At 30.4% G+C, this 27961-nt stretch overlaps 3 protein-coding genes and 1 pseudogene across 6 annotated transcripts; 2 read left to right on the plus strand and 2 right to left on the minus strand.

The window, feature by feature from the left end:
* On the minus strand, positions 1-7294 carry LOC114398887 (annotated as a pseudogene).
* A 1987-nt stretch (positions 7295-9281) lies between these two features.
* LOC114400418 (bZIP transcription factor 53-like) lies at positions 9282-10495 on the plus strand. Its single transcript, XM_028362855.1, has one exon. It carries the CDS (start codon positions 9737-9739, stop codon positions 10187-10189), a length of 453 nt encoding a protein of 150 aa, XP_028218656.1. The 5' UTR covers positions 9282-9736; the 3' UTR covers positions 10190-10495.
* A 5317-nt stretch (positions 10496-15812) lies between these two features.
* Positions 15813-16494, minus strand: LOC114397954 (calvin cycle protein CP12-2, chloroplastic-like). Its single transcript, XM_028360042.1, has one exon. The coding sequence runs from the start codon at positions 16491-16493 to the stop codon at positions 15996-15998; it is 498 nt and encodes a 165-aa protein (XP_028215843.1). The 5' UTR covers position 16494; the 3' UTR covers positions 15813-15995.
* A 5019-nt stretch (positions 16495-21513) lies between these two features.
* On the plus strand, positions 21514-27613 carry LOC114397966 (probable glutamyl endopeptidase, chloroplastic). 4 transcript variants are annotated; one of them, XM_028360059.1, is made up of 11 exons: positions 21514-21788; positions 22443-23430; positions 24237-24365; positions 24704-25003; positions 25100-25561; positions 25696-25761; positions 25917-25977; positions 26045-26194; positions 26363-26500; positions 26642-26961; positions 27256-27613. In XM_028360059.1, coding segments are annotated over exons 1-11 (2847 nt in total). In that variant the 5' UTR covers positions 21514-21556; the 3' UTR covers positions 27257-27613. The 4 variants fall into 4 exon arrangements, with proteins under 4 accessions (XP_028215860.1, XP_028215861.1, XP_028215859.1 ...); XM_028360060.1 differs by having other exon boundaries at positions 27259-27613; XM_028360058.1 differs by lacking the exon at positions 27256-27613 and having other exon boundaries at positions 26642-27212.
* The last annotated feature ends 348 nt before the right edge of the window (positions 27614-27961 follow it).

Below are 27961 nucleotides of genomic sequence, written 5' to 3' on the forward strand. Positions count from 1 at the left end.
GGTAGATGTGAAAGGCCAACATGATTATAGACTTCACTTCCTTATTTCATAACATGTTTATGAAGAAATTATATTTTGTTCCTTGTGTTTTACGAGCTTTGCTTGTATAAGTTTGTCCAATATAGGAGGCTCCAATGGAGTTGGATCAAGGCATCGCAGCAACAATCACCTGTGGACAAAAAATCAAATATGCAGAGCAGACATATAAAGAAAGGAGAAGAATCTACATATGAATGTGCCAATAAAAATAACCAAAATGAAGGTAAAATTTTCATAGAAAAAGACATAATGCTAATTTGAAAAGGTTAGAACCAAGGCAATATTATTTTTCCAACCTAATCTAGCTAGAAGTCCATTGCAGCCTCATCTTCAACTATTTCTTTCAATGGAATCCTCAAGAACTAAATATCGAATTGAATTTGTTGGAATCCACTTCGGTTAAAAGTTTGGAGCCGAACAAACTCTTGCAAACTTTTAAGGCACAATTTAACAATGGTCATAATGACTGATTCCTGCATTTTGGAAGCAAAGATTGATAAAATATTGTTTGCACCCAATTATTTAAATTTTGCCTCACTAATCCGATGATTGTTCGAATCAAAATACCTGTGTATTTTCTACTTTTGTGAAAATTTCAACTTTTTGCTTAAACAGTTTTGCTAGGCGTGTTTCCAAGAGTTGTTGGTTCCTTCCCTTTTGAATATTATTAGAGCGACTCAACTTCTCATCCCCAAAAGAGTTGCTTCTTGATGAAGCAGTACTTTCGCTACTGTCAACCCTATGGTGCTTTCGCATATCTTGAGGCAAAACCTGCTTCACTTCATTGCCTGTAATTTTGAGCTGGCACATCAAACAAGAGAAATCAAAATATAATTACCAAACATGCTCATCGAATAAAGATTTATAAACCTTTATGTTCATTATATTCCAGAGTCGAGACAGATAAATAAAATAAGACCAGTATGCATGTACAATCCTCAAATAATTCAAAAACAACTTAAAAGATGACACAAGAAAATAGAGCAATTGATTTGAAAGTACCCACCTCTTGAAGAAATAAATCAATAAACATATGAACTTCTCTCTTGGCTCCTTATGCTGTGAAAAGCAAAGCAACAATCTCATATCCCAGTTTTTTCAAAGATAAAACTAGTAATATTGTAAAAAAAAACTAGTGCTTTTATTTTCGAAACGCATACATAAAACATGCTGACCTTAACCCAATTAGGTGTGGCAAACCTCTTCTTTAGGAGAAGTGATATTTGTTGAGTTCTCATATTTATTTACTAAAGAGAAGCAGAGGAAGAGGCATAAGGGTAACAATATAAAGGCAAACAAGTGCAATAATAATGTTAGATACGAAGTCTATTGTGCTTAAAACAAAAGCAGTCAAGAAATAGTGTTAAGACACAGAAACAAAAATAAAGTTAAGCAATTAATCCCTCCGTACACTTAGATACTTTGATCTACGTCCTGGTTAATGGAAAAGAATAAAATGATACATGTTTCGTTGTTTGAATTATGTACAATGTAAGATGTACACTGTCACTCTTGCCCTCCTTATTCTTAATAAAGACCTTAAAAACAATCAATGAGTATTTGCTCTAATTTTTCCAAGAACTCCAAACAACTAGTTTTAGATAAAATGTTTGCATCGTAAAAATAATAAACAAAACTAAATTTGCTACTTCATCAAAGAAAGTAGTTTTTTTACCAATCAAGGTTAATTGTTAACTTGTTAATTTTTGTTAATGAAAGAGATTCTAAATCATGACCTCTTCTATCTTTTTTTTTCTTCAATCACTAATTCAACCTTATAACTCTTATAAAAAAAAATAATAGATAACAAATAGTCAAATACTAACACCACCAATTTATTCAAGCTGAGATTGTAATTCACATAAAAATAGATACAATAATATTGGCCAAAGCTATATGGATATACATATTGAATATCTTCTTTCCTTGGAAACAAAGATATTATCTAGTAGAAGATTGCTCAAACTAAGCTTCAAAATAGTGAACAAGCAGCAAGCATGGAGATAACCATATGTTATAAGCAATAAATGAATAAGAACGAGGAAAGGAGTGAAAAAGACAAGGATAAAATAACACAACTGCACATACAAATTGCAATTTCTTTGAAATAAATTATGAAGTTGAAAACACACCATTTGCAAGAATTTTTCACCAATTGTCCTAAATTTTTTAGAGATGTCTCCTAGGACATAGGATAGTCCATATTCATAACCTAGAACACTTCGGCGAGAAAAGGAAGATGCTAGTTCCTAAACATTATAAGGCAATTTTTCAGGCATACATTACTAAACATATGTAAGGAAAACTAACAAAATAAATTGTTCATTCTAAGGAATTAAATATCAGATATAAGTCAATCAAGTGGATCCTTGCCTCGGTGATTTTAGGGATGACAATTTGTCCAATAAAAGCAGACAGTTGTGCCAAACCATGAATTTGAGTAGTTAAAGAATAGTTTCTTCCTGAAAACAATATGAACTGAACCTCAAGTTCCCTAAAGAAGTCTTGATATCCCTGTTGAATCCAATCAATTATTAACTCTCTTAGTTTTTCTAGAATCTCTAAATTGTCATCTAGAATTTTGTTGATATCCTGAAATAATCAAGAGAGTGATTAAACCTGAATGAACCAACCCAAAACATAAAATATATGAAAATTTTAACAATGATATTTTGAGTAGATACGTGGATAATATCATTGAGTTTAGGTACACCATTGTGTTTACCAGCAAAACGTTCCTGGCTCCATGGAAAACCACTTTTACGCTAGCATCTAAGGCAGATTCCAGTGAGGGCTCCTCTGCGTCATATATATAACATCAAACTATATAATAGAATCATTGACTATATAATAGGTATGCCTTTGGCCATTGTAGATACGTCTTTTAAGAGGCAATCTACCAAACAAAAGGCTAACTCATAGCATGGTTATTAAACAAATTACCTGTTAACTATTTTTGTAGCTAGCTCAAATCAGACAACTATATATATATAACATCAAACTATATAATAGAATCATTGGCAATGTAATATTCTTCATTTTATGCCTTTGACCATTTGCACAAATAATATGTCATATTGGCCAAAACCAATATGTCTTCACAAAACAGTATAGGACTTCTATGTCTCCATTCTCCCATAGTGTGACAAGGTAAATATTTCAAATTTTATGCTTAAATTAAAAATTAAAAGTTCTCAACAAAGTCATAGAACTAACGTGAGATGTCTTGCTTTAGATGAGAAAATGCACTTCTAATATACAGCTTGACAACACCCTTGACAACCTGGAAATGTTTTTAATTTTTATTGATGAAAAACATTTTTTGAAATGGAACTTTCATTGGGATTGTACTGTGAAAAGGGAAGGACAATGGCAATGCTTCCTTGAAAAGCGACATCTATAATTAAGTTAAAATCAAAGTGGGGCAAATAACTTTGATAGATGACCTCAAGAGAATGAATAGAGAGAGATGCTTTGTCTACGACTTCATCCATTTCGAGCACATTATTCCAAATAACTTCTGTACCCAAGTGTAATTACACATTTGAAGACACCAAAATCAGATCCAAAAGCATTTGTTTATATTATTATTTTTAAATATTTTTTGTGAACACAATTATACTAGTGATTCAAAAGCATGATATTATAGATAGCATTTTTATAATTAATTTGACATAACAAATGTCTGCTATTACACGCATGTATAGTTGTAAACAATGAAGATGATGATGAGGTTTTCTTTACAATCTGACACATTTCCAATACATATGATTAGATTTGCATTGCAGTATAGAACATCAAGGTATACCTAGAATAGAAAAAACGTGTTGCATACATTCATGAAAAGCAAAGAGAAAATATAAAACCATGCCGACAAGAACCATAATAGGTTTGTTTGATGGTAATAATAAAAACTATTGTAAATTAAAAAAAAAATACAATTTTGTTCAATTAATTTAATAAATTAAATAAAAACAAAGAGTGGAGTAGTAGCATAATCACACTACTTACGAAGAACACCAAGTAGATCTAACGCACAAAACTGTGTCTTTACATACTTCTCTGTGATTCTAAAGTGTCTGGATAGTAATTAAAAAGTTAATTTGCATAGAATTAGAACAAGTTTAACTAATTGTTTTTCTGAATCTAGAAATATTACTCGAAAAGCACGAATGGCCTCCACTAAATCATGGCTTCCTATGCTAAGAAATAGGAGAATAAAAATATGTTAAATTCGTCAGTCTACTAACCATAACTATCAACGATCGAATATTATATCATTCATATATGGAGAACTAAAAGTAAAATAATAGCATGAAACAACTCCCCTCCCCAAGAAAAAAAAATGAACAAAAACATTATTATGAGCAAACCTTATCTCACTAAATCAAGGGATGACTCTATGAATTGGAACCTGGAAGTAAAATTCATCTTAACAAATATTTCACACTACCTTTCAAAATAATGTCACCTCAAAAGCTTTCGTTTGTTTTTATTAGAAAACCAATAAGTTGTTGATTACTTTTTTAAGTTTATCATTGTCTTTTGATATTTCTATTAAGTGGAACAAGAGATCATTAGTGGTATTAAAGAGTAATAGTTCAATGAATTTGTATTTCTCTTGAAATTGAGAATATATAATGACTTTCTTAATCAATGTGTAAGAACTAAAAGTACTAAACAATTATTTTGAAATAGAGGAAGTGCATTCCTAATTCATTTATAGTCTTATTCCTTAATAAATTATCTAACAACATTAATTATAAATAATCAACTATCAATTTAATCATTTTTAGCTATTAACATCCTTTTTTTCATGAATCTCCTATAGCAGACTTGAATGTCTTTTCAAATAATATGATCAAGTATACAAGAATTTATTATCCAATATGATTATCTCGCATTAGTCGAAACCAATATCACTTTATCAAATGATCTATATCTTACTATAAATGTTATTTTAAGAAAGATAATTTTAATGTTATTTATGTTTTGTCATCCAATAAAATTTGTTCTCAACAAAACGAGAGAACCCACGGACAAGAGTTACGTACAATATCCACACACGGGGCATTTGAACAAAATCTAACTAAACAAAAATAAAAAATAGGAATAAGATAGTAAATGTAAGCATGTATAGGCTTTTGAGGAAAAGAACATCAAACAAAAGGATATTACTCTAGCACTACTTACCTCGTGAGTACAGGGAGAAGCATTATCCATTATTTTTGGGATAAAATGAATGTTTGCAAGGGAAAGCTCCAACTTATCTAGTAGCTTTGTCTTCAAATTTTTCACCTATCAATAAATAGAAAACATATCCTATTTTTATGTCCTTAACTAATAACACCATGGATAAAAAGTCATTTCCCTCCAAGGATGAGAGAAATCAGGACATGTTTGATCCCTATAACTCTCACAAAATGCAAGAAAAAAATTATCTTCTATAAAAAATATAATTTTCTCCATTTATTGTAAATAATGAAAAAATATTAATGGTTTATAAAGGCCCATCAGGTCTTAACTCTCAACACATAGTACAAAATGTTATTCCTAGAAAAACAAAACTAATACAAACTGGAAAATTCAACTGCTTCAAAAGCATTGTAGCCTCGGCTCTCACTTGCATTGATTCAGAGTTTGAAAATAATTTTCCCTAGTTAGAGAAAAAAATGTCAAATTACGAACAAAAGCTTCTCAAAACATAATAACCATCAATTATTTATTGTATTTAGCATACTGTTAGAGACTTTGGTTCATTGCATTCTTTAAACTTTCAAATCATGTTTAGAATATTGGTTTATAAAGGATGGATAGAACAAGTTAATCTTATCATAATTAAGTTTCATACCCAGATAAGGTAGGATATAGCTATCTAGCAAAGGGCTTGTATCAAGCTGAAAGATAATAAAAAGCATGAAAATGTAAATTATAAGAAAACCTAAGAAAGATGCTCGCTTACAATCTTGGAATGATGAATCTCCATATGCCTAACAAAGAGGGGGAAAAACCAAAGAAAGATATTTCATATGAGGCGAAAATTTATTAAATTATAAGAAAAAAGCTATCCTAGCGTGTCGTATTGTCGTATATGTATAACAGTAAAAGCAGCCAAAGTGATTAAATCATAAATAATATAAGCCAAACAGGGAAATGCAACCTTAAAAATTGGCATTGCACCAGTATAGAACTTGACTGCATTTGCATAGTCCTCGGACTTGATGCACATGCCTAGTTTATCAGGTAGATCATATATGAACTGCTCTTCCACAAGGATGAAAAATGGTGTAATTAAAACATCTACAGTTTAATTCTTTATGTGCAAGAAAAATATATATGAATTCCATCAAAAAAAATTTCAAGCAGAACAATAATGTGCAACCAAAAAACAAGTGTCAATTCTTGCATACCTGAATTTTAAAAAGAAGATTGCATGTCTGGTACATTTTCTCTATATGCTCCCTGTTTTTGTATGGAGAAGGGTTAACACTGTCACTCCTTGATTGTACAGTTATCTGCATTAGAGAAAAACATTGATTACTCATAAACTCTTGTACTTTTTTTTTTTCTTTTTCACAACAAAGATCTAGGAGTGAAAAGTGAAAACCATAAATCTCGAAACGGATTAAATAAATTAATAAACTCTTACCTTTTCAAGAAATTGTTCCATATTTTCCTCCATGCCCAAAATATTACTCTTCATCCTGTTTTACAAACAAATTCTTGTCATCTTCTTTTCTCGAAAGCAAAGTGTAAATTAAAAAGAACCTAAATATAGCAAGACGAAATCAAATAACAAAATAGCATGTATCGTAACAAAAACAAATTAACAAAAAGGAAAGTGATAATAAAACTATTCCTCTTTATAGTATCTGTTGCACATATAAACTTGTTATAATTTTTGTACACAGCATTTGTAAGTCAGTGTTTAGATTATTTGTTTTAGCTACCATTTCAACGTGCCTCTAGAGTAGACCTTCCAAATTTGAGTTACGCGCCTTCATGAACGATTGTTTCATTGCAAATAAATCAGTCACATTATTCAATCTCCAAATTAAAAACATAAAATGAAAAGAAGAATTACCAAGTTATTCATGAATTGATCATGTTGGAAGGATGTGGAATTGATGTCATCCGATGAGGTGTGTTTGGAGAAGGGGTTGGAAGACGCTAAAGGAATTGGAGAGTAGAAACTGACCAAGAGATGTCTTGTTTTCCTTGTTTTGTCATCCAATGGTGTCTTATGGGTGTTCATTGTTTCTTTTTGTGCCCTCTGAATCTGGCTGAGAGTGTGAATATTTATAAGAAAAATCTTGTCTTTATTGAAATAATTGTTCTTAGTCTACTTTGCATATGCTACATACATGTTGTAGAGACTTTTTCAGTTGTGTAAGGAAACGTTGTTGTAGATATATATGGTATACAATAATTTTTATTTCTTCCTTATTATTTTTTTTTTAAATATGAATTTTAGTTCAAGTGGAGCTCTTAATTATTTTGTCTATTGGATCTTTTGATTTATTTGAATATGAATTGATTGGGTAAATTCTATACTTTATTACTATTATTCACCAAGAGCAAGAGAGAAGAAGTATCAGCGCATTAAGTAAATAGTATAACATTAAAACAATGGTTTTTTAGGGAGGGTATATACCCCCCCCCCCGCGGGCGATCCCCCTGCCTTTTTCTCTCTGTATAACTTAGGAATTAGGATTGTAGATTACTCGATCTAACAAAAAAAATTGTGCAATTGGGTATAATTTTTTTTCTTTAAATATAAGTTTTTTTAACTAATTTATATTATTTAGAAAAATTGATAAATATATTTAGTTATATTAAATTTGTTAATAATTTATATTATTTTACCAAAATTATTCTTATAGTGTGATTTGGTAATTAATTAACACATATTAGTCTTCTTATTTAATCCTTATAAAAGAGATAATACATTTATAATTTTAATCCATAACATTTATTATAAATTAACTAAGAGCATTTGGGTAAAAAAATTAATACAAAATACAATTTTAAAAAATCTTATAAAAAGGGATAAATAAAATTAAAAGAAAATCTTATATTTAAAAGTCGATGTAGTATTATATACTATTACTTTTAAATAGTGTATTAATATTAATAATAATCATTGTTGATTGTTTTATTTCACATTTTAAATGTCAAGAGATACATGCAATATCATCCAAATTAAGAAAATAAAAAAAGGCAAATATATTTATTTTAATTATTAAAATTAATTGATTTGACATAAATGATTAATATACTCAAGTTAAAATCAAATTGTTCAAATAGTACTTGAATTAGATTATTGACAAAAATAATTATTGATTAAATTTTACTTACTTTTTAATCAAATTTTAGATTAATCTGATCATTTTTTTCTGATGATTCAAAAGATTAAAAAAGAAATTATTTTAATTGCTTATAAAATAACAACTAAAAGAATAAAACTAATTGAAATTGTATTTGTTTAATTTTTATATATAACGGATAGGATATTTTAAAATTTATATATATAGAATTGCTGCTTTGATTTTTTAGTTGTATCCTTTTTCTTCCGGTCTTTGCATTTTTTAAGAACTTGAAGTGGTTTCTAGCTTTGTATCATTTTTGTGAATAGTTTGGTAAAGTTATTTTTTTTAGTATGATCTAATCAAAGCTTAATCTAGGCGGAGTCTGAAAATCTTACTAAAAACTTTGGAAAATTTAAACATTCATTAAACTTGGACTTCATTTTAGAGACTTGAATGAGTTTTTTTGGGTTTGAGCCGCTATAGTTTATAATCTGCATTATACGTCGAGTAAATACTTTTCTTTTGTCTTTATATGTGAGTTTCATCTTTTTCACTCTTTACATTTGATTCATATTTTTAAATTGAATTTCAATTTTTTTCAAAAAATATACCAATAATAAAAAATAATCTTGTATCAAGATATAAATGTTTATGTAAATTTAAAATAAAAATATTTATTTACTGTAAATTAAAATTAAAATATATTTATTTGTTGTAATTTTTTTTATCAACCTGTCTAAGAGAAGAGGTAAAAGGTGTGCAATGTGCACATGTTGTGGTGGAATAAAACTGTCGTCATTGCCTACGCCAGCCAGCAGTGACGCGGTCGTTTCAGTCCCTCAAAATTGGCTTTGATTGAAATTTTCCCTTTTAATAATTAATAGTAATAATCAATCCCCTGCCAACCTTTTTTTTTATTATTTTTTTTCTATAAAACCTAACCTCAGCCTCAATTATCACCTTCTTTGCCATAGCCCTTTCTTTTCTCTACTCTTCCCCCATTTTTTCTTCTTTAATCCCTCGCCTATATCTTCAGAAAATTAGATCTGCTTCAGATCTAGGGTTTCCCTTTTCCAAATCACGAGTCCGTTGAGTTTGATTTTGTGGATGAAAGCATAGGGATAGGGCTTTTGCAAACCTCTCCAATGTTTCTCGAAATTATATGACCATGCGTCGAATTCGTATGCTGCACTCCTTCTCCGTCGTGTTCCTCTACTGGTTCTACGTTTTCTCATGAACTCCCTCTCAAATCCGTAATTAATTAGATCGATCTCCTTCCGTAGTTAATCCTTGTCTCTTTTTCAATAATTAATTAGATCTGCGTCTCCTATTTCCTTTTTTTGTTTTGTTCTGTTATCAAAATCAAATAAAAAATCTCCTTCTCGGAAATGGCGTCGTCAATCCAACAACAACGCTCGACTGCAACAAGTTCTGGATCTGAAGGAGGAGGAGATCCGCAAATGATCGACGAGAGGAAGCGGAAGAGGATGCTGTCGAACCGCGAGTCGGCGCGGCGATCGCGGATGAGGAAGCAGAAACAGCTGGAGGATTTGACCGATGAAGTTAGCAGATTGCAAGGCGCGAACAAGAAGCTGGCGGAGAACATAAAGGCAAAGGAAGAAGCATGCGTGGAGACCGAAGCCGCGAACAGCATTCTGAGGGCTCAGACAATGGAACTGGCCGATCGATTGCGCTTCTTGAACTCCATCCTTGAGATCGCTGAAGAGGTCGAGGGATTATCCGTTGAGATTCCCGAGATTCCAGATCCTCTCCTCAAGCCCTGGCAGATTCCTCATCCCATACAACCGATTATGGCCACCGCAAACATGTTTCTGCGTTGATAATTTCTTTTGCTCTTTCTCGTTTGGGGATTTTAGTTTAATTAGTGTGGTAACTTTTCTCTGTTATGTGTATTATTACTATTAGTGTTATCTGTTTGTGTCAAAAATATCGTGTGGTCCGCAATGCATTGGGTTCCTGAGAGAGATGAATGTGAGGTCAGGTACAGGGTGTTGATGGCTGGTAGTGGCAGTGTCCCTTTGTGCGTCTTGTAATCGTTTTTAAATAGTCGTGTTTTATTTTAATCAAAAGCAATCATCTTCAATGGTGGTTGTTTTATTTTTATTTATAAATTCTCATGTGCGAAAGATTGTTCTCTTAAAAAAAAATTAATTTTGTAATAATTATTTTGAAAATTGTATTTAAGATAATTTTTATATTCACGATTAATGAAAATTAAACTATGAATATAATCATGAGTGAAATACAATCTATTCTCTTCGTAAACGTAAAAATTACGTTGATTTTTCTTATGTTAAAATTAATTAATATTATTAATAATAATAAATAAATTACACTTTCTCTTTCAATAACTATTTTAAAAATCAAAGAGCGTCATCTTAGTTAAAGTATTGGATTGATGGGTTACAGTAGATCACTAGTTGAACCACCCAAAGCTTCTGTAAGTAACATAAAACTTATTGTCCTTTCAAGCTTGCACTTTTTTAAAAAGTTATATGCACACTGTTTCACCGGCTCAATCACAAAATTGTTCAGATCATATTGGCTTAAATGCAGTCAGATGTATACTAGATTTGACTAGTGATTCATATCACGATGAAGATGGATAAGGTTGTATATTCCTCATTTTTATAATCATGTTTTAAAAAAAAATACTAACATCAGATTTTATAGCCGAGTAATAACTTTATTTTTCATTTTGTTAGGTATTTATACTTGCATTTGTGATTTTGATTTTATTTATGCATAAAGTTAATAAATTAATAAAAAAATCATTAACTTAATTATTTTTTTCATTATCGTCTGAAGAAAGACTAATTAAGAAAGAATGTGTAAAAAAAATTAATACATCTAAAAATAAATAAAAAATCTTATAAAAAAACAAAAAAAATTTAAAAAAAAGTTTTATAATTAGGGGCATCAAAGTATCGAAGACTATAAACTTTGAGCTTATATGAACAAATTAATTTATGAGCAAGTTGAAATATTCAATGCTCATAAATGAATTTTAAGAAAGTAATAAATACTTCTTGAATTTTTAATGCATGAAATATTTAATGCTCATAAATGAATTTTGAGAAATTAAATATTTGTTGCGGAATGTTACATACCCTGCGCCCAAAGGCCCAAACCCTCCTTCCATTTAAGCATCCATTGATTATGTTTACAACACTGTTTTACTTGGAATATAATAAATCCTTAAAACTCAGCTATAATTATCATATATGGCTAGACGTAACTCATGGTCATTTCAGTATTTCCTACCCTTCCTGTTGTATATCCCTATGGAGAAATATTTATATTTTAAGTTTTAAAAATAAAACAAATAATTGTTTTGTTTATGTTGTCAAAAAGTAAATAATTTTAAAAATTAAATTAAAACAAGCAATACTTTTATATAAAAAGTATGTTAAATGCGAAATGAATATAAAATTATAAATAAATTTTATAAAGTTTAGCAGCATTTTACTTATGGAAATGACAAGTGGTATAAAAATTCGTTATGAGTTGATATACCAATGATAAAAATGGATGAATCAGTTCATTTTCTGCACATCAAATGAATCTGGATTGAAATATGGTTTTAATCGGTAATTTTCAAATTCATGATGATTTGTAGATTGAACTGTGCTTACTTATTTATACAATTTATGAGTATTTTTTATTATAAAATTTTTACATACGAGCATTTATTAATTACATGTTGAAGCTTAGAGCATAATAATTATTTATTTCTAAATTTAGGGCAACTTTATCTATGTTACTAAATAGCTATTGTTAAATTACCCACTTCAAATTATGAAAGACATATGTATATCTGTTTTTCAATTTTGTTAGTGCTGCTTCCATAAATATTTTTTCCTCTTTAACTAAAAAATAAGCTACTTACAATTTAGTGAAGGTTAACGCAGTCCATTTGGATAAATGTACGCCACAATTTTATGTCATCGCAACTTCGCAAATTAAGAATCATCAGACAATTTATCCAAAACTCGATGGGACTATGATTAGGATGGATCAGATTTGACTTGGGGTTAATCTTATAATTAGTATACTTCTTAAACTTATGGGCTTTCAATTTTTATGTACACATTACTTTTTTTTTATGAAGTTGAGGGCAAAATAACTATAAAAAATATTTCCGATATTTTTTTAATTTTGGAATTTATAACTCCCCAACAAAGGAATCATACTTTTTATGTAAATATTTTTTTTATCAATAATTATCTTTTTGAACAACAATAATAATAATAGCTTAATTTATAAGTATTGTAAAAAAATTATGCGAAGAGTATTTACTATGTTCTATTAAATGGTTTTAACTATTGTAAAGTAAGTATTAGATATTTTTATATTTTTTATTATAGAAAATATTTCATTAATATAATATGGCCTTGTCTCTTTAATTAGTACAAATAAATGTTTGTAATTGTTTAAAGAAAATTAAATGTTTTTTATTTTTAATATTTACAATGTTGTACCTTTAGTTAAATTTTTTATGTTTATATTCAATAATAACATATATGGAGTTGTCTTGATTTAATCAATTATCTCGAATTTCAAATTTGAATATGTTAATTGAGTTATATTTTACAGAAAGACCGTCAATAAAATGCAAATTTGATCGTCTTTCAGTTGTTATTAGATATTTTTACTAACTTAAATATAAGGGTATTTTCAATATTTGCACCATTTAATACATCTAATAATTTATATTTTTTCACGCTTCTTCAAAATGATATAAAGTTTAATTTTCATGTATTATTGGTATAAAATTTTCTCTGTTATTATTTAGTTGATTAGAAGTCATTATATATAAGTATGATTTGTAAATTATTTTTATCATACATCATAATATATGATTAAACAATAGTTGAAGCATATTTAAATTAAATTCTAACAACACATCATATTCATTATCAAAAAGATTTAGATTTAATTTAGTTTATTGAACAAGACACATGTTTTATTATAAATCGTTTGATACTTGTCCTTAATTTCTATGAATAAAAATAATATATCATATTTATTACTTTAACTCAACCATTTTACCCTTCAAACTTAGGGACTTTTAAAAATTTTCTTAAATAAACTCTACAATCTATCCTATTTGTTTATGTTTCACAAATCATCTCTTATTCTTATTGTTATGATATGTAAGAAATGAAACAAAATACAATATAAGAAGTGAACTTTTAATTTAACAATTTTAGTAATTCCTTCCAAGGTTCCTGCAAAATTATTAAGGGGACTAGTTCGAAGATATATGCATGCCGTAGAGGGAAGGTGTTACTTGTATGAAGTGTCGCTTATACCTGCTTTGATGATGAGTTGCACGACCAAGCTTAGTTTATTCGCAAAATATTTTAGTGTCAATGGCAATAATTTTCAAAATCATTTCCAATTTGGCTGGCGGATATAGATAAGCATCAGCGGCAATGGATATCACAAACCAATTAATTTTTTTTGTTGGAAATTAAGAGATAATAAACCAATTATATAGAATGCTTATCGTATAATAATTTAAATGTTTGTCTGATGATCAGGATCAGGATAAGATAAATATAATACAAAAAATCAAAATAAAATATAGAAAATGATATAACAACCATTATAAAGGAGTATGATAGATATAACAATATAAACTATATATAAATAATAAAATTATTCTTTATAAATATGATAACAGTAGCAGCTGTAGACTGTAGTAAATTAGTAATGAAACTTTAATTCTAGGGGAAGGAGGTATTGTATAAACATGGTAACAATTACAGTGGAAGTGACACGGTGAAAAGCGAATATATAGTTTGTATGCAACAACAAAAATTTGTTTTTTACATAGTAAATTGTGAAAAAAATATATATGTACGAAGCTAAAAGGGGGGTAAAAAGACTGATGCATGGAATACTTGGGAGTTATTTGGGATAACATTTTTAGGAGAAAATAAGTTGTTGGAAAACATCATAAGCTTATCCGGTATAGATGCATGCATGAAAAACAACTTTTTTTAATTACAAACATTACTTCTTAATATGTCAGTCCTCACACTTATTAAAAATGTTATTTTGTTCAAAGATTACCAACTTGCTTTGCTTGCTACTTCAAGAGAAGTTATTCTATTTTTTAAAAAAAATATTTGACTTTTGTTGTATTTTTTTTAAAAATAATTGACATTCATTGTGAATTTTGTGTGTTTCTGTAAGTAAACCCTATGATGAGTTACAAGATACTAAAATAATTGAAATAACTCAATGGTTGAAAATTGGTGAACTTGAAAGTAATAAAAAAATAAATCGACACTTTAAAATGAGTTAAAAATATTTGTTGGAGTTCACATTTTTATTCTATTTGTATTTTGTAGCATGATAAAATAATTATTGTGCAACTTGTTTGATTTTTTAAAAAACTAACTATAGTTAAAGGATGAACTTATTTTGAGAGGGAAATGTTGCTGCCGTTTATAAATATTTTATTTTTATTTGACTTTGTATTGATTTTACATGAGATGAAACATATTACGAGAATTATCGACTATCTCGACCAAGCTTTGAAACTGCAATATTAGAATATCCTTAACGTTATGCTGTTAGTCAATTTTCCTTAAATTTTTTATTCAAAATTTAACAGATGATGGATTGACGCAATTCGCTTAAAAATGTGATATTGTTTTGTGACAAATGTGACATTGATATTCCCGATTTTAGTATTATCTGTAGTTAGGTAAAAAAAGAAATCATATCATAGTAGATAATCATTTCAAAATCAGCATATTTTTAATTACAATAAATAAGCATAATTAAGCCGTTGCAACAATTAAACACATATTTAGTGACTTTAACTTCTGTTTTAATTCTTAATGATATTTACAGAGTTTTTAACATTGAGGTATATGTTTTATTGTGAACAAATTCTGCCATACATGCTGGCAAGAATCAGAGTCCCCATTAACATGCTGAAAAAATTTAATCATTTACTAATTAGTCCACATATTAGGTTTAACTTTAAAATCAAACAATTAAATACTAAATAATAAAGTAAAAAACTAAATAAATTTAGTGGAATAATGTTCTTGTTCTAAACTGATTGAAATTAAAAAAAAAAATCAAAAGAAGATCCGTTCTCAATTAAAATTCTTGGCATGAAGTTCAAAGTCATGATTTATTTCTCAATTAAAATTCTTACCATGAAGATCCAATAATTATTACTTGCAAGTTACAGCTGCGAATGCGATGTTTATGCAACAAAGAAACCAACGTATTAGCAAGTACAAGTAGTTTTTCATTACAAAACAAGTGAATAATAAAAAACAGATTACGCAAAAGTGTGGTAGTCACGGTACGGTGCAACTGGGTAGATCAACACTTTCACGCAATCGATATCTCATATATGTTTTGGTTAATTAATTTGATCCAACCTCATTTAGCATGTTCTTTAGCATCCAATTGAAAACATAAGAAAGAAAAAAACTAGTGCATATATAATTGGCTTTGATTAAACATAAGTTACCATGAAACTATGAGTGGCTATGGATTATGCTTTAAAGAAACATTAATACGTACACAGCTGTTCACAATTTGATATATAGTGAAACGCAATAGTCTCACGTACGAACGAAGCATGCATGCTCAGTCTTCGAAAGTTTTGCACTCAATGGTCTCCGGGTTGTCCTTGCAGTAATTCTCGAGCGGGTCGGAGTCCTTTTCCTTTTGCTTGTCCCTGGCGTGGCTCGCCGCCGCGCTCAGCTCCTCCACCTCGTCCCACGCCGCCACGCACTCGCCGCTCGTCGGATCGCCGGCGCACGCCTCCTGCGCGTTCTTTATGCTCTCCTCCACCTTCTCCGATATGCGCTCAGGCGCAGCGCGAACGGGTCGGATCCTCATCACGCGACCCAACTTGATACTACCCGGTCGCACTGCTTGGCTGGGTGGAAGTGAGAACTTTACAGCATGCGCGTTTTGCGGTGAGGCTGATGCGTTGAAGAAAACCCTGGGGCATGAAAGGCTCACACCAGTCATAGTTGCCATTCTCTGATTCTTCTCTGCTTCTGTTTCTGTAGAGGGGGGTTTATGATGATGTCTAAGGAGTAGATTGTAGCTGTGGCTGGGGAGGATTTCTGTACACATATTTCTTATCCGTTTGCAACCAATTGTTGTCTACCAAGTAGAATCCACACTATAACATATATTTTTCTCAGAAATTATCTTTTTAATAATAATAATAATAATAAAAAACACAGAGAGATAAATTATATATTGGTGTACTACTGGAGGAATCAAGGTTATTTATACTTATAATGCATAAATATTATATTTTATATTGTATATATTTTTTACTTTTAAGAATAAAAAACGTACAGTAAAAAGTTTACAACAATTCAGATATGTTTAATTAAATGAATTGGATTTTCTTGTATTTTTTTATGTCTTCTGAATGTTCTGATGTTATCAAAATTAATAGAATCAAATCCTAATCCAAATTAACAATAAGAAATTTCCATAGAAAGAATATTTACTTTTCCCTATCCTGTATTCGAAATTTTTTGTCCTGACATTTGCAAACTTTGTAATCTAGATAAGCCCATTTTGTTCCTTTTATTCGTGTTCAGCTATTTTTTTCATAGGAATTGATTAGTATGAGCTGTTTAACATATATTAACTAATAATAGTAATTATTATATTTAATAAATTTAATAACTCTCTACAAATAAGGTGTCTAGTTCTATATCAATTATCAAGATAATGTTCTCTCATAAGAAAATGTTAATTAGCCCATTTTATTAATTTTATTGCTTCTGTTGTGTGTATATTTTCCAACAGATAATATTAGAGTTTGTTCTTTTTCATTTTTTTATTGGTTTAATGATGGAACTTAAATAAAATAAATAATAAATTTGAGTGACATCACTTATATATCAAAAGTTGAGAGGTAATGTGAAGAATTTTTTTTTCTTTAACATATTGCATCTTAACAGAGAAAATATATAATCCTAACTTAAATATCACATAACAACAACATTATTTGACAGCTAGCAAAACATTATATGACAACAGAATATTATTTGACAGTAAAGTGTATATATATATATATATATATATATATATATATATATATATATATATATATATATATTACATTAATGAATTATCCACAAATAATATAAGAATATGTTTTGATTCCATTTTATCCTCTAGATTCTAGATTATTTCATTCTAATTATATAAACTATAAATAATATAATCATTACTATTATTGAATGAAGAATTTGATATCAATTTTATTTACCTCATTTCCTTTATTTTTGTGTTAAATCTGTCTATATTTGTTTGTGAAAATCAAGATAATATACTTGATGGTGAATGGGTTTTTGAGTATGAGATGATTTGTAGCTTTATCTAGGAGTAGGTAGATAATCATGTTTTGACTCATAATGTCAATGATTCACATGTTAGAACCCTGTGGGAAACTTATTAAAAAAACTGCGGGGAAAACTCGAGACTATGTATACATATAAATCTCTAGTAGCAATAAATTATTGTCTAAGATATACCATCATTTTAATTACACTATGAAAAGACACTTATATTTTTTTTATCAATTAAGTGAATTTTATAAATGTTTTGACTAGTTGTTTGGTAGTGACATTACAATTATTTGTTTGTTTTGTACTTTACACTATTGGAAAAACTCATGTGTGTCTTTGAATAATTTTGCTGCTAATGGCATTGTAACCATGGATAATATTAAAACTGCAATTTTGAATGAAAAAAGTTAACAAGAAAATTCTATAGACTTTCTCTTGGATGTCAGATGTTTTGGTTACTAAACAATGGGCGAAAAGAAAATATGAAGATCAAGGGCACGATAATACAAAAAGAAGTGAATTTAATTTCTTTTGGCAAATATTTTTAGTACTTTGCTTATTTTTATAATTAGACCAATTTTTGTGTTTCAGGCTAACAACATAATATACTCATTAATGTGACTAATAGATTGTCACATTATTATTTGTCATGTGTTATTTTTGTTCTACATATATAATATAATAGTATCACAACATAGACAAGTCAAACTTTTACATTTTAGAGATAATAAAGTGAACTTTAACATATTTTAAAAAATCGACCTTCAACTTTTACATATTTAATCTCTCTAATGTGACAAATAATGATATAATATTTGTCAGTGTTTTTTTTTTTTTGAGAGGAGCCAATCTGTTGGCCATGCATAAGTATATATAAGTAGTTAATCTAAGGTCATTAAGCCAAGGGACAAAAATGGAGAAAAAAAACAATTTTAAATTTGAGAAATAAAAAACTAGCTTTGACAAAATTTGTGAAACTTGTAAAATTTTTCAAACCTTAATTTAATCGTTCTTTATTTTTCCTTTATCACCAGTATAAGCAAGAAATATTGTACCGATCAATTTTTCCAATCAAATATTCATTGTTGATAATAATACAAAAATTAAAATATTTACTGTAGAATCTCAATTATAAATTTATTATTTTTTTTGTTGAAAATATCATAGTTCATTAGCGCTTTTATTATTTTGTTACTGAATTGTTAACAATAAATAAACATTCATATATTCTATTTTTATAAATAATTAATATTATAAATTATTATGTTAAATGGGAAACAGGTTAAACAAGTAAAGTAAATAATGCAGCCGCAGTAGATAAATTTGATATATCTAGCCTGCTAAAAAATATAAACTATTTTTTCTCGAACTCGTTATACTGATATACATTTTCAGTATATTATATAATTTTAAATTTATTTTCAAATAGTTTAAATTATATAAAAATTACGAATTACACTCATTATTCCGTCATAATTTCATTCCAGTTCTTTTAAAAATTATTGATAAAGTTGTAAGTATAAAACTTGATCATAACACGTAAATCATTATCGTATAGATGATTTAAAAAATATTTATTGTAAAAATTCCAAGAAAAAAATATTTCTTTGACAACACACGTTTGTGTACTTCAATTAAATCTTTCTAATTTAAATTTCTAGCTTATGATATGGTAATTGACACTCATAAAGTATTATCTTTGTTTTTAAATATAAGACTTTTTTTTAGATTTATTTTTCTATTTTTATAAGATTTTTTAAAAGTTATTTTTAATATTATTTATTTTACTATAATACTCTTAATTAATTTATAATAAATTTTATCAATTAAAAAGATAAATAAATTATCTCTCTTGTGAAAATTGAATGAGACTATATATATATATATATATATATATATATCAGTGTAAAATACATTAAAGTTAAGAGAAAAATTAGTAGTTCCAATAATTCTAAGGATGATTTTAAAAAAATAATACAACTTATTAATAATTTTAATGTTATTAACTTCTTAAAGAGTGTAAATTAATTAAGAGATTCTTAAATTAAAAAAAATATCTTTTATATTTTTTAGTGTCAACCAACATAAATGTTCATTTATAATTTTTCTTTGAGTAGAACTCTTTAGATATCTTTAGTAAGATATTTATAGATGAAAAAATATGATGAGAAGTGAAGATATTATTATAGATGATTAACTAAGTTCTTGTTAAAAATTAATAATCCACAAAAATCAAAATTGATGATATTTTGCACCTAAGAGCGTACTAAAAAAAAAACTAAATCTTAAAATTTGATGATTTATTAGCAAATATTTTTGGTACTTATTGATAAATTTGAAGGTAAATAAATAGAAAGAAAAAGAAAGAGAAACTGGGGTATTACTTTAAATAATGTTTAAAATCAATTTTTACATAATACATTGAGTCTTATATAACTAATTTATAACTAACTAAACTAAATTTTAACAAACTAAACAAATAACTAACTTGTAACTAATTAAATTAATTTTTAACTCACTTGTAGCTAATTAAACTAATTTTTATCTCTAATACCCCAACCTTCCATCTTGGAGAAGACAATACATCATCATCAAAGGAAATAAAAATGAAATTTGAAGACTTAGAATATAACTAAACATGCCAAAAATACATCGGCCAAGACAGAAACTTCTATAAATCTTCGATTAACTTTAGCTTTCTCAATCTTTTTCCAAGAGTAAAAAATAAGCATCAAAGCTTAACCATCAAATGAAATTAACAATAAGACCATTTGGCAGAAGCTCAAATCATTATTAATCCATGAAACTATAAAAGCTTAACCACCAAGCAAAAACTATACCTCAAGGCAACGAGACTTAACCATTAAGAGCAGAAGCAAAATAATAATTCAATGTTTAACCATCCATGACAAAAAGTTTACATCAACAAAATAGAATAATCACAAAATCTGTCTTCTATGAGGACTTTTCACAAACACTTTATGAACCAACAATAACCAATATTTAACAACTAATGACAGAAGCTAACAAATAAACAATATTTAACCACCACACATGGCAGAAGTTAAAAATCATCAAAACAAGCCAAATAACAAGTCAAAATCTTAAGAAGCATTTAATCAAACACTTTGTAGGTTAAAATTAGATAGTGATAGACATAAAGAAACTTACTCTAACTATACAAATGGAAACTGTTTTGGTTCCTCTTTCGCTTTCCACTGATATTCTTTATTTTCACAAAAATTATTCTGGTTGCTCTTAACTTTGGTACTCCAAGTATATGTTCATATGATTTGTCTTGATAAAAAATTGTTAGGTGAGCAACACTTTGCTTGTTGACAAACTGTGATAACCTGAACTTGGAATTTATGTTGAGTTGGAACTAACGGAAAGAGAAGAGGAGCAATCGATTATGATTGTTATTGGTGATTGTAAGAGTCAACGGCTAATACATTTGATCTTTCATAAATAAATAAAAAATGATGAATGGTGAGTATGTGTGAGAGAAAAAAAAATATTTTCATTTACATATTGCAATAAAGTTAAAATTAGGTAGAAAGATAAAAGGAAAGAAAAAAAATTGAATATTACATACTCAAAATAAACAAATCAATTTTTATATACATTAAATCTTATATAATTAAATTTATAATTAACTAAATTAATTTGTAACAAACTAAACTAATAATCAAGTTACAAGTAACTAAATCTTTAACTAACTTATAACTAACTAATTTTTTTTTTGTCTCTACTACATATAGGCATTGGGAGTGGACTGGCTTGAGTACTTAGCATCAGTGGCAGCGGATATACCGACCAACTTCGATGCGACTTGACAAACTGTATAATCGCTTTTTGCTCCCTTCTAATTCCTCTCTTCTTCCTCTCGCTCCTCCGTTGCGCCTCACGCTCCGTCACCGAACCGCTGCCAACTTCGCTTCCATGGCTTCCTCGCGGTTGCGCAATTTAGCACCTCTTGCCGCTGCTCCCGCTCAAGACGCCGCGGCTGCCTCCATTTCTTCCTCTGCCAACGCCGCTGCTTCCGCTGATTACGATGGTTAGCTCAACACGTATTTCTTCACTACTGTTTTTTTACGGTTATCCAGAAAAATTATGTTCTGCTTTTTTTTTTTCCTTCTTACTCAGCGTTTCGATTCCGGAAGCGTTGTGTATTGATGCTCTTGTTAATCTTTTGACGCATTTTCACGCATGTTCACTCAATTATCTTTTGTTAATACACTATTAGTTGTATCAATGAACTTATTTTGCAAATCTTTTGCAGCTAGTGAAATATCGTGTTTAATTCGATGATTTGTCACCTTTTTCACTGATAGACTGATAGTATAGAGTTTTACATGAACAATGCTAAAGTTTGAGCCACTGATGATTAGTTTGGCATATGAAGCGAAGAGACTCACTTCATTTTCGGTCATATAATCCTTGGTGCTTATGTATTGGAGCCTCAGTCACATAGTATTTTGAGCTTCTGATTGGACTAGAACATGGACATAGTTGTAAAACGCATATTCACATCTATATTATTTTATGTTAATAATTCAGGTGCGATAAATTAAAAAACACATATGCTTGTGACAAAAAGGAGATTTCACAAGAATTATGTGATTTTAGATTTCTAGTACGAAAATATAAATTGTTTGGATTGCTTTACTGTTTTTAGTTGCTGACCTTTATTTTGATTGACCAATGCTAGATGAGTCAACTGTAGGAGTAAGATATCACGTCCCTCCATCTGTGATCAGTGATATTGTTGATGCTCCACCTGTACCTGCATTGTCATTTTCACCACTTAGGGACAAAATTATTTTTCTCAAGCGAAGAGCTTTACCTCCACTGGCAGAAATAGCAAGGCCGGAGGAAAAGTTGGCTGGTATACGTATTGATGGAAAGTGCAATACTAGGAGTCGCATGTCATTCTACACTGCTATAGGGATCCATCAAATTCTTCCTGATGGTACATTAGGGCCAGAGACTGAGGTGTCTGGTTTCCCCGTTGGTGCTAAAATAAATTTTGTTTCTTGGTCTCCTGATGGTTGTCATTTGTCCTTTAGCACTCGTGTGAATGAGGAGGACCATGATAGCAGTAAACTCACAGTATGGATTGCAGATGTGAAAACAGGGATAGCTAGAAAGTTGTTTCAGTCACCTAATGTACATTTGAATGCAGTTTTTGACAATTATGTTTGGGTAAATAATTGTTCATTGTTAGTTTGCACCATTCCATCATCCCGTGGAGCTCCTCCAAAGAAACCTTTGGTTCCCAGTTGCCCAAAAATTCAATCCAACGAGGCGAGAAGCACTATTCAAGTAAGAACATTCCAGGATTTGCTGAAGGATGAATACGATGAAGATTTGTTTGACTACTATGCCACCTCACAGCTTGTTTTGGCTTCTTTGGATGGTACTACAAAAGAAATTGGCCCACCAGCGGTTTATACATCTATGGACCCTTCCCCAGATCAGAAGTACATTTTGATTAGTTCACTTCACAGGCCATACTCCTTCATTGTAACTTATGGAAGATTTCCAAAGAAGGTAGAGTTATGGAGTGCTGATGGAAAATTAATCAGGGAGCTCTGTAACTTGCCCCTTGCTGAGGACATTCCAATTGCATTCAATAGTGTGCGAAAAGGGATGCGTTCCATTAATTGGAGAGCTGATACGCCATCTACTCTTTACTGGTACTGGATGAATTTTAAATTTATAGTTTCTGCTCGGGCATGTGCCTTGGGGACTTTACAAATTACTATAATTTAATTAAACTTATAAGGAATTTATTTATTTAAATTTTATAATTTAGACATTTAAATATGCAGTCGTGTTTGCTTTCATTATTTTCTCTGAAAATTTTAAAGTGCTTAAAAACTTAAACTTCCCAAGAGTGTCTTCAATGTTCAAGTTCATTGACATGCAAATATTACTAAACATGCACTTTATAAGAGCAATCTTTGTGGTCTATAGCTGAGCATGCCTGTATAGACGTGTATTATCCACTTGAAGGGCATGAGCACAAACTGGATGCATGAATTATATATATAAGTATGGAATTATTTATTGTTACTGATTGACAGTTTAATTATGACATATCATGGATATTTTTATACACATTCAGAGAGGTTAAAGTACATTTATAGTCTCCCCTGCTAAAATAACATTTATGTTGATTTTGCATCATATATATTTGAGGATGTGTGCTCATGGAATATTATGTTCAGGTATTTCAAATATAGGTTTATGTGTAGGTCAATGTTCGATTACATATGGTTATTTTCTTCAACTGACTTCCAGTGTTCTCATCATTTGCACTTCTCTTAATTAGATGTTTCATCCTTCATTCACAATCAAACTTAGGACTTCTTTTATTCAATATAAGATTCTGAATGTTTTTTCCTTCATTTACGTTGTTGGTTTTATAGTCCCATTTGTTGTATGTGGAATTGTTTTTGATTTATGTATCTGTTTAAATTGCTTCATTTGAGGTTTCTAGGGTAGAAACTCAAGATGGAGGTGATGCAAAGGTGGAAATTTCTCCTCGTGATATAATTTATACACAGCCTGCTGAACCACTAGAAGGTGAACAGCCAACAATATTACACAAGCTTGATTTCCGCTATGGGTATGGATACAATTTATTGATTTGCATTGGTTTCTTCTCTTTATATTTATCTGCTTGTCAGTGTAGTCACGATGACATATATGGACATTATTGGATCCTTTTCCAAAACCAGTCATTGCTCCTTGGTATTGCAAATATGCTTCTGACTGTTGAAACTGGTTTGAATGCCAAGTCTTGTGCGTTTTCAAATTGTCTATCCTAATGCTGTACTTGCTATATCTTGATCATCGTGACCAACATTTGCGTTGGTTTGCGTGCCACTTACATAGTCTGGACACAATAATATTGTGTTTACCTTCTAAAGTCTGGGACTATGTTTCTGCTTTCCATATCTACAGAGGGGTTTCATGGTGTGATGATTCACTGGCTTTGGTATATGAATCCTGGTACAAAACACGGAAAATAAGAACATGGGTAGTCTCTCCTGGATCTGAAGATGTAGCTCCACGCATCCTATTTGATAGATCTTCAGAAGATGTGTACTCTGATCCCGGCTCTCCTATGATGCGGAGAACTCAAGCTGGGACATACATTATTGCCAGGATTAAGAAGGAAAGTGATGAAGGAAGATATATTATACTGAATGGGATTGGTGCTACACCAGAAGGAAACATTCCATTCCTTGATCTGTTTGACATGTAAGTGTCTTAATTTTCTGTTTTTTGTTTCCCATATGTTCTCAGTTCTCCCAGATTCTAATTTATGATATAATGGTTTGAACCAAAATGTTACAGAAACACTGGTAAAAAAATGGAGCGAATCTGGGAGAGCAATAAGGAAAAGTATTATGAGACTGTTGTTGCTCTAATGTCTGACCAGGAAGAAGGGTATTTGTATTTAGATAAACTGAAGATACTGACTTCTAAAGAGTCAAAAACTGAAAACACCCAGTATTATTTTGTTAGCTGGCCAGATAAAAAAGTAGTTCAGGTTACAAATTTCCCTCATCCATATCCTCAGCTCGCATCATTGCAGAAAGAGATGATCAAGTATCAAAGAAAAGACGGGGTTCAACTTACTGCTACATTATACCTGCCACCAGGTTACAATCCATCAACAGATGGCCCTTTGCCATGCCTGGTTTGGTCTTACCCAGGAGAATTTAAAAGCAAAGATGCTGCTGGACAAGTTCGTGGTTCTCCAAATGAATTTGCTGGAATAGGATCCACATCAGCCCTTCTTTGGCTGGCCAGAAGGTATTGATTGTCTTTGCCAATTATGGGTGTTGTTTGTCTATTTCTGATTTAACATTATTTTACTTGGTTTCTGTGTTCCCCACTCAATAAATATTTTGTGATAGATAAGCTGGACTGTTCTTTGAATACTGCAGGTTTGCAATTCTATCTGGGCCTACCATTCCTATTATTGGCGAGGGTAATGAAGAGGCAAATGATAGGTAACTTGATAATGATATTGTTATAGCTGTGGAATCTTTACCATATACTTATCACTAAATAATTCTTCTCGAGCACCATGAATTTTATACTCATTTTCTCATAACTAATAAGCTTTAGTGTTTATCTGATATAAAACCAAATATCTATGTTCCAGGTATGTAGAACAATTAGTTGCAAGTGCAGAGGCTGCTGTGGAGGAAGTCATCCGGCGTGGGGTAAGCTTTATTTTTACTGTATAGAGAATATGAAGTTTTTGGTCTGACAGTCACTTGTCACATCTAGGTGGCTGATCCGAAGAAAATAGCTGTTGGCGGACATTCATATGGTGCATTCATGGCTGCTAACCTCCTGGCACATGCACCACATCTTTTCTGTTGTGGAATTGCTCGTTCTGGTGCTTACAACAGAACACTTACTCCTTTTGGTTTTCAGGTATTGACTATAATGGCTTTTTTTATCCTTCCAGTTCCCATAATTGTCTTTTCTTTTGTCCTACGGTTCTTTCTAATATGCTTTCACACCCTACTCTTGAATTGCATGTTACCTCGTGAGTGTATTTTAGAATGAGGGTCTTATGTCTTTCTCCACTTCTTTCTGTAGAATGAAGACAGAACTCTTTGGGAGGCCACTAATACTTATGTAGAGATGAGTCCTTTTATGTCGGCTAATAAAGTTAAGAAGCCCATCTTGCTTATTCATGGGGAAGAGGATAACAATCCAGGAACATTAACCATGCAGGTAAGAGAGGAATTGCTGCCTGAACTATTCTTATAAGCTGTGACAATTAATTGGCTATTGCTGTATTTTTATATTTTGGAAGAAACCTGGAGTCTTTCTTTAGCCAATTGCTTGCTGCTTACCCTTTGTCCTGCTATGCAGTCAGGCAGGTTTTTCAACGCTCTAAAGGGTCATGGTGCTCTTTGTCGGCTGGTGATTTTGCCTCATGAGAGTCACGGTTACACTGCCAGAGAAAGCATCATGCATGTCCTTTGGGAAACAGATAGATGGCTGTATAAACACTGTGTATCAAACAGTTCTGATGCAGTAGAAGACCATGCTACTGGCACAGTCAAAGAACAAGTTAGCAAAGGAACCATAGATGCTGAAAGCAAAGTGGTTGCAACAAGCGGAGGTGGCAGTGGAGAGGTGTCTGATCTTGAGTATGAAGAATTTCATTCTCTGCCAAGATCATACTTGTGGTAATCACATCTTCAGTCCTAAATTTTAATTCCAATAAGCACCTTCCACTGAAAGTTAATTATTTTTTTATAATGGTAAATTTGCGAACAGTAAATCCCTGTATAGGTTGGACATATTCTTGCCACCTTGTGAAGAGTAGTATGCCAGCGTGCCTGCTTGTTGCTATTTTATTTAAATGTAACTTTCGCATTTCAAGCAACCAAAGAATTATAATAGTAAAACACATTAATGATTCTTGTTGCTTATTTTCTCCATATTTGCCTACTTTTTACCTTGAGCTTTTAATGATGTAGAAGAAGAATGATCTGATTTCAGACTGCCAAGGATTAGAATAGAAGCATCCAAATGATGCATGTGGAAGACAGAGCAGCAAGATACCCTTCACTGGGAGAATAGAACACATTCAAATTGACAGGTTTCACTTGCATTGCAAGTACGGGGATACCAAATGCACTCCATGATATCATGTAATCCTTTAAAAACTACTAAAGCAATAATAGCATTGCTAGTGCAGTGACAAGTTGCCAAAATATCTTCATGATTTAACAGGATGGTTCATCATCTGTTGCTCGTGTTTTCAGAAGGCTCCATAGCGGCTTAGCTGAATAATTTCACAAAGCAATCTAATATACTTGAGGAATAACCACACTACTCATTCTTCCTTTTTGGTTTCATTTTATAAAAATGTTGTAAAGCGTGTTTTTTATTTTAAAAAACAAGAGAACATTAGGGGGTTGGGGGGTGAGGGAGTGAATAATATAAAAGTAAAAAAATTGCTCAGTAAAAATAACAATTAGACTTTGCTTAAAGATCCAAATCAAATAGGACTATAGGAGAAACCAATTTCTATTTCTATGTCTTGCTTTTGCTAATTATTACAAAAATGATTTGTCTTTACCGTTCCAAGTTGCTAACTGAGTGAGTCGCGTGAATGTGCGAAAATGTGATTCTATCCTCTAACCTTCCTCTCCCCCTCCCTTCTCTTCACTTTTCTTTTAC

The sequence above is a fragment of the Glycine soja genome, chromosome 19, assembly GCF_004193775.1.
Source record: "Glycine soja cultivar W05 chromosome 19, ASM419377v2, whole genome shotgun sequence".
Taxonomy (NCBI): Eukaryota; Viridiplantae; Streptophyta; class Magnoliopsida; order Fabales; family Fabaceae; genus Glycine; species Glycine soja.

Excerpts from the sequence above, each read along its gene's own strand:
- LOC114397966 (XM_028360058.1), top strand. The coding sequence starts at position 21,557 with ATGCGACTTGACAAACTGTATAATCGCTTTTTGCTCCCTTCTAATTCC. Across the intron at positions 23,431-24,236 it reads ACGCCATCTACTCTTTACTG|GGTAGAAACTCAAGATGGAG; the intron begins GTACTGGATGAA and ends TGAGGTTTCTAG. Across the intron at positions 26,195-26,362 it reads TTACTCCTTTTGGTTTTCAG|AATGAAGACAGAACTCTTTG; the intron begins GTATTGACTATA and ends TTCTTTCTGTAG.
- LOC114397954 (XM_028360042.1), bottom strand. The coding sequence starts at position 16,493 with ATGTGTACAGAAATCCTCCCCAGCCACAGCTACAATCTACTCCTTAGA.
- LOC114400418 (XM_028362855.1), top strand. The coding sequence starts at position 9,737 with ATGGCGTCGTCAATCCAACAACAACGCTCGACTGCAACAAGTTCTGGA.